This window comes from Salmo trutta, chromosome 34, assembly GCF_901001165.1.
Source record: "Salmo trutta chromosome 34, fSalTru1.1, whole genome shotgun sequence".
NCBI lineage: Eukaryota > Metazoa > Chordata > Actinopteri > Salmoniformes > Salmonidae > Salmo > Salmo trutta.
In genome coordinates, this window is record NC_042990.1 from 13613215 (window position 1) to 13620812 (window position 7598).

Here is a 7598-nt window from a genome sequence, read left to right on the forward strand (position 1 = left end):
ATATATCCACAGAATTTTGGTCCTCATGAAGCCATCCATTTTGTGAAGTGCACCAGTCCCTCCTGCAGCAAAGCACAGATGAACGTGGTGCCTTCAGGCGTTGGTTTAGGTGGTACCTTCAGCCATTGGAAATTGTAGACCTTGTGGAGGTCTACACATTTTTTTCTGAGGTCTTGGCTGATTTCTTTTGATTTTCCTATGTCGTCAAGCAAAGAGGCACTGAGTTTGAAGGTAGGCCTTGAAATACATCCACAGATACACCTCCAATTGACTCAAATGATGTCAATTAGCCTATCAGAAGCTTCTAAAGCCATGACATCATTTCTGGAATTTTCCAAGCTGTTTAGGCACAGACAACTTAGTGTATGTAAACTTCTGACCCACTGGAATTGTGATACAGTGAATTAATCTTTCTGTAAAGAATTGTTGGAAAAATTACTTGTGTCATGCACAAAGTAGATGTCCTAACCGACTTGCCAAAACTATAGTTTGTTAACAAGAAATTTGCGGAGTGGTTAAAAAAAGAGTTTTAATGACTCCAACCTAAGTGTATGTAAACTTCCGACTTCAACTATATGCTGTAGTGTTAAGATTGCCCTTCACTGGAAGTAGCCCGAACCATGAAAAACAGCCCCAGACAATTCTTATTGTGCTGACGTTGCAACCAGAGGCAGTTTGGAACTCGGTAGTGAGTCTGGCAGCCAAGAACAGCACTCGGCAGTCCCATTCTGTGAAAATGTAGCTGGACTCTTACAGTACCTGTATGCATGGATGAATGCTTCACGGCAGACTGGAACCACTTTAACTCATTTTAAGATGTCCTGTGTCTTTTCCGTTTTGTTTGTGGCTAGCTACAGCTTGTTTGTCCTGTTATGTCAACTCCGGTTCACACTGACCGTATGCAGAAAGTTGTCCATCCCAACTTTTTCTCACTGATCTTTGTCGATAGCGCCTGCTAAATTCAGGGCAGCAATGTTGTTGAGTGCAGTAGCAACACTTTTGCAGTTCTCCATGGCAGACCAATCCGATCTCATCTCTCAGCATATCCAGCCCATACATAATTGTTTAATCCAAAAGCCTCTCCTGTGAAATAGTGACGTGCGACAATTTCCTAGCTTCTTGAAACAGGTCACATTTGTGTCAGTAAAAAATGTATGAAAATGCACACATTTATTCACACAGGGTATACTTAAAAAACGATTTGAATCTATTTTATAATGTTCAACTTTTCATCATAGTAAAAAATGTGCTGAACAGCACATTTCATGTTATGTACCTAGCTAGCTAGCTAGGCCTATAATCACTATTTTAAAGATCCTAATCCTATGGTGACTATACTGTTAGGTTCATGTATGGGCATCCATAATTAGGCTTTTGAGTAGTAAATGTTGCAAGATCATCACTTCTCTTTGTCTCCCTTTGATTTTTACAAACCACACACACCAATAAAGTAAAATTGTCTGAATTTTTTTGCCAGGAAAATGCAGATAACAGCCATACTGTCAATGGCTGCTAAGGCTGCCTTCCCTAAAGACTACCGCCACGGCACAAGTCGGCCTTGGACAATAGCAGACGAGATTGAACCCACCAGGCAAGAAGAGAAGGTGTTCATAGAGCCCATAGCTTATGAGGACTGGTCTGTTTTCAAAAGGGGACACACAGTAAGTGGTCAGGAGACAAAAGGACATTGAAGACTTTTAGGATGTATAATATAGAACACTGATATCGCAGCTATATGGCAAATTCCTTTGCAGAGATACCAGATATTAGACACAAACAAACTGTTAACCATTGAGTTGCGCAATTCCTTGCTATAAAATCAACACATGGAGGGTAATGATAATGAGATGAATGCTAACGGTTTTATTCAACGGTTTTATTCAACCGTTAGCCTAACGTTTTGCAGCTTTGATAGTCTAAACTGCTATTCCCCCTTGACCAGGTTGAGATCCTCTCTGGGAAGGACAAAGGAAAACAGGGCAAAGTGGCCCAGGTCTTCAGACACCGAAACTGGGTCATCCTGGAGGGGCTGACCACGGTAAGAATCCCAGTCATGGTTGTAAGCAGGGGTATTTTTTTGTCACTTCCATAACAGAGAACACATGCATACACTAAATTCAGTATAAGCATCCAACAATTGTATACTATTCTGTAAACATATATACTGTATAACCCACTTGAGATACACTGATACAGGGTACAGATAGTGCCAGCTATGGTTGTTGTTGCACAGTCACCTATTTATTTTATCTTTGCATTTTAGAAACCTGTCCTGACTACCAAAGAGGAGCTTCATAAATGCCCAGTTCAATTGTTTAATGGGCTTCCTTCTAACATTTTTATCATACTAGTTTCTAGTGCACTGTCTTTGAACCTGTGTAGCCCTCTCAATGGCTTCACAGGCCAAGCTACAATGGCTTCACAGGCCAAGCTACAATGGCTTCACAGGCCAAGTGACAGTTGCAAAAGCAAAGACCTGGGCCTGGTTTCCCAAAGGCATCTTATGCCTAAGTTTGTCGTTAGAAGCATAGGATCCTATGGTTCTAACTATGAACTTAGCCTGAAGATGCCTTTGGAAAACCGGACCCAGGCTTGTTATAACAGGGGCTTTGTGGCAAAAGTGACAATCCATTGTCATGTTTTGGCCTATGATAATAAACAAGTATGGCATGTTTCCGTTAACACTGCATTTTTTATGTTGAACCCCACTCGTAATAATATTTTAAAAAGTGTCAGGCTGGGTTACAGGGACAGCGGACAGTGCCGTTATCTCTGCAATGTTTGAATAGATCAAATGAACCCACTATCTCTCCATCTTGGCATTTCAGGTACATTGGGAAATCTGCAGATTACCCGGGGACCTACAGTGCCAGTGAGGCTCCCCTCCTACTCCGAGACATCTCACTCGTCGACCCCACTGACAGGTGAGTCCCAGAGCAGTATGGGGAAGTTCAGATTCTACCATTGTTCTAAGCCCATGGTTACCAACCCAGTTCCTAGATAGTTGTTGGGTGTGCAGGCTTTGGTAACAGCCCAGTATTAAACAAATTATTCAGTTACCAGGTATTCATTTGGAATATTTCATGTTATTCAAGCCTTTACCACAGGGTGGTGTAGAAAACACCCTTGCAAATTTGAAACGACTGCCCATGCTCAGAGTTTTGATTTTCAGGTGATTTTATGTGCAGGGCTTGGATTTAAAGGTGCAATAAGTAGGATTTTTGTCCACAGAAGTATCCACATTTCTATTGTATTTAAATAGTTAGTGAATTCTTTGATCCTAACCCTGACTGATCCCGACTACTTTAGTACTGAGTTTGGTACCAAGCCGGACTCCTGTCTGTTGCTCCATCAGGAAACCGACCGAGGTGGAGTGGAGGTTCACAGAGGAGGGGGAGAAGGTGCGCTCACCCTCAGGACGGGCCGCATTGTCCCCAAACCAGTGTTCCAGCGCAGAGATGGCATCGTACCGCAGCAGTAGAACGGTGAGTGTGCTACAGCCTTCCCTGTAGCTCAGTTGGTAGAGCATGGTGTTTGCAACGCCAGGGTTGTGGGTTCGATTCCCACGGGGGGCCAGCACAGAAAAAAAAAATGTATGAAATGAAATGTATGCATTCACTACTGTAAGTCGCTCTGGATAAGAGCGTCTGCTAAATGACAAAAATGTAAATGTAAAAAAATGTATGGGGAGGGAGGAACCAGAGGCTAGAGGAAGGGCAAAGAAATCTAGATGGATTGAGGTTGAGAGTCAAGCTTGTCAAAAATTAGGGTCAGGATGAGTGAGTGGAAAAGCAGAACACAAGCTATATTTTGGGTTCTGATGGGACTGTTGAACTAAGATCATGAGGGAGTAATAAATTATGTTGTTCAATGGGTAATTTATAAGTAAAACAATTCATGTAGCAACTGCAGATCGCCCCTTTAAAGGCCCAATGCAGCCTTTTTTTACCTCAATATCAAATCATTTCTGGGTAACAATTTAGTACCTTTCTGTAATATTTTTCCATTACAATTGTCAAAAATAAACAAAAATAGCTTTTTAACAAAAAAACATTTCTCAAGCAAGAATTTTGCTAGGGCTGTCTGGGAGTGGTTTGAGAGAGGGACCTAATTGGAGGGGCCTAATGGGAGGGATATCTAACCTCAAAACTAGCTGTTATTGGCAGAGAGGTTTAGAACTATCTTTTTTATTGGTCTATTAACAAATGTACTGCCTAGCATGCCAAAACTCCATCCCTCCAAAACAGGCTGAAATTTCAGGCTGTCTTTTCAAACATCTCTTACACTAAAAGGACATTATCATAATTGTCACAATTTCACAGTATTAGTCAAACAGTGTGGAAATATATAAATACATAACATGTGAAAATCACGTTTCTTACTGCAGTGAGCCTTTAACTTATACCGCCTGGGGAAGTCACCAGACAAGCCATAACTCCATCCATGGAAAACCTGCTAATTAGAAGGTCCTGTGTAGATTAGATTTTTTCAAATGTTTCAAACTTTTACAATGTTAGTTTCATCAGCTGTTGTACAAATATGACACAAAAAAACACAGGAAAACTTAATGTTGACTGCACTGGGCCTTTTATTCGTTTTATTATATAAATGTCAGATTTGTGCTGAAGTAAACATTTCCTGCGTCTCAAGATTTTGCTATTCTGCGATCGCGTTTTAGCAAAATCAACAATTCCCCGCATATTATGCAAGGGCTTGCAAATTTGACAAATTACAGCATAAAACAATATAATCATCGCATAAAACTGATCGATCGCACACTATAAGAACAGCCTCGCAATTTCAACCAATCTCACAGATTTACCGCATAATATGGTTCAATCAAGCCACAAGTCAAACCTTTTCCCTCATTTATCTCGTCAGCACATTTCTGTGAAATGTTGGATGAAATGGGCTGTGGGATTAGGGTGATGTGTACCATATGACAGATTGTGGAAGTTACAGTGCCTTCAGAAAGTATTCATACATCTAGACTTATTCCACATTTTGTTGTGTTACAGCCTGAATACAAAATTGATTACATTTTTTTTTTTAAACGCTAATTTATTGAAAATAAAATATCACACCCCTGAGTCAATACTTTGTAGAAGCCCCTTTGGCAGCGATTACAGCTGTGAGTCTTTCTGGTTAAATCTCTAAGAGCGTTCCACACCTAGATTGCGCAACATTTGCCCATTATTCTTTCTGAAATTCTTCAAGCTCTGTCAAATTGGTTGTTGATCATTGCTAGACAACCATTTTCAGATTTAAGTCAGAACTGTAAATCAGCCAATCAGGAACATTCAAGATTTGGCCTTGTGTGCTAGGTTACTGTCCTGCTGAAAGGTGAATTAATCTCCCAGTGTCTGGTAGAAAGCAGACTAAACCAGGGTTTCCTCTAGGATTTTGCCTGTGCTTAGCTACATTCTTTTTTATCCTGAAAAACTTCCCATTCCTTAATGATTACAAGCATACCCATAACATGATGCAGCCACCACTATGCTTGAAAATATGGAGTGTTACTCAGTAATGTGTTGTATTTGCTCCAAACATAACACTTTTTAAACATTACAAAAGTTAATTGCTTAGTTACTTGTTGCAAAAATAATGCATGTTTTGGAATATTTTTTAATTCTGAACAGGCTTCCTTCTGTTCACTCTGTCAATTAGGTTAGTGGAGTTTCTACAATGTTGTTATACATCCTTAGTTTTCTCCTATCACAGCCATTGAACTATGTAACTGTTTTAAATTCACTATAAGCCTCATGGTGAAATCCCTGAGCGGTTTCCTTCCTCTCCGGCAGCAGTGACTGTAGTGACTGGGTGTATTGATACACCATCCAAAGTGTAATTAATAACTTCCCCATGCTCAAAGGGATAATCCATTTATTTTTACCCATCTACCAATAGGTTTCCTACTTTGCGAGACATTGGAAGTCCCACCTGATCGTTGTGGTTGAATCTGTGTCTGAAATTCACTGCTTAAACACAGTGAGTCCATACAACTTATGTGACTTTTAAAGCACATTTCTACTCCTGAATTTATTCAGGTTTGCCATAACAAAGGGGTTGAATACTTATTGACTCAAACATTTCAAAAACATACTTCCACTTTGACATTATGCGGTACTGTGTGTAGGCCAATGACCAAAAAAATCTTAATTTTTATCAATTTTAAATTCAGTCTGTAAAACAAACAAAAAAGTGGAATAAGTCGAGGGGTGTGAATACTTTCTGAAGGCACTGTAGGTGAGTTGGGTCAGCTACATGCTTGTATACTCAGTGTAAGTATACATACACACCCTTCCTTCTGAGTTGACACCCCTAATTTTGAAATCCCCTTTTTTTGGTTGGTGTCTGCCATCCCAGATGGACACCAGTCCAGAGGACACACTGATTAAGACTTACACGCCCTCCCTCAAGTCTGGAGGAGGAGGTGATGGAGAAGCTGGGCATCGAAGAGCCCAGGAGGAACCGGAAGACTTACTGGTAATGAGGGGCGAGATCCTCTGGTGTCTGGGACACACAGCCACGGGTTGGGTTGGGGAATTGCATCCATGGTCTCCCCCCCCTTCTTATTTCCACATTGGTCACAACGGGGGGAAAAATGACTGACTGCTCTTTATGGACCTACTGTAGGCCTATATCTGTGTGTTAAAGACATGTTACCAGTTCCACATCGCTCAGTCTAGATGGATATCAGTGGAAACAGGTTGAGGGAGTACAGCAACGTGATGGGAACCATCATGTGCACACAGACATGAAACTGGGTTACTGGTCCTGTTTCAGGCATAAATTTAGCAGAATTCAATATTTATGATGCTTTCAGACTTTGTCTTACATGTTTTGATTTGTATTCATGTCATAAATACATGTCTAAGCAATACACAATCCTGTTCTTGATTTGACTTGACGTTTTCCTAGATAATGGGAAATCAAATATGAACAACAGAAATAAGCCTGTTTCTGTGCTACAAATTGAGGATGTACAACGCTGTAAATGCTACATCTGCACTCGTTGTAGAATTGGCTCATTTAGTTAACCATTCAGATGTTGAACAGTGGTCTTGTCAAAGTATCCCCAAGTAAACCTATGGCTAAGACTTAGATGAATATGTGTGAAGTTGCAATGACGTCTCGTTGTTACCAAAACGGCACAATCAGCAACTAATTAAATCTTTTTAAACAGGGGTTTACATTGCAGGGCAGAACTTGGCATTTGAGGGACAGTTTGACTGATAGAGAGCTCAGAATTTGACAGACGGTCTGAAATCAGAGTTAACAAAGATGTCAAGGCTCTAATGGTCGAGCCAAAGCAAATGCAGCGGCAGGAAAAAGAAAAAAGCTGCCAGCCTCTTGTAAAAGGGTCTGGGAGGATGAAGCAGAAAATACCTTAAGTCATTACTCATCTTGGGAAAGCTCACAGCCACTTTGGCCATTTATTATATGTTCAAAATAGATATATTATACTTCTGGGACCAAGGTGTAATAATGCCCTTTAGCCATGTTAAGCTTTAAGACAAATGTCTGTGTCTCTCTTTGCAATCCGTCTGGAGGAAAGAGGCGAAGGACCAAGTAATGAAGATACTCCAGAAGTAAAT

At 40.6% G+C, this 7598-nt stretch overlaps 1 protein-coding gene across 1 annotated transcript; it reads left to right on the top strand.

Moving 5' to 3' along the window:
* The first annotated feature begins 1396 nt into the window (after positions 1–1396).
* LOC115173202 (probable 39S ribosomal protein L24, mitochondrial) lies at positions 1397–3513 on the top strand. The gene is made up of 4 exons (XM_029731123.1): positions 1397–1661; positions 1943–2038; positions 2829–2924; positions 3356–3513. Exons 1-3 carry the CDS (start codon positions 1482–1484, stop codon positions 2874–2876), a joined length of 324 nt encoding a protein of 107 aa, XP_029586983.1. The 5' UTR covers positions 1397–1481; the 3' UTR covers positions 2877–2924; positions 3356–3513.
* Positions 3514–7598: the final 4085 nt, after the last annotated feature.

Bases quoted from the DNA above. Each gene is read 5' to 3' on its own strand.
- LOC115173202 (XM_029731123.1), top strand. From the start codon at position 1,482: ATGCAGATAACAGCCATACTGTCAATGGCTGCTAAGGCTGCCTTCCCT. The intron at 1,662-1,942 runs GTAAGTGGTCAG...CCCCTTGACCAG, and splicing joins TTTTCAAAAGGGGACACACA to GTTGAGATCCTCTCTGGGAA. The intron at 2,039-2,828 runs GTAAGAATCCCA...TTGGCATTTCAG, and splicing joins TCCTGGAGGGGCTGACCACG to GTACATTGGGAAATCTGCAG.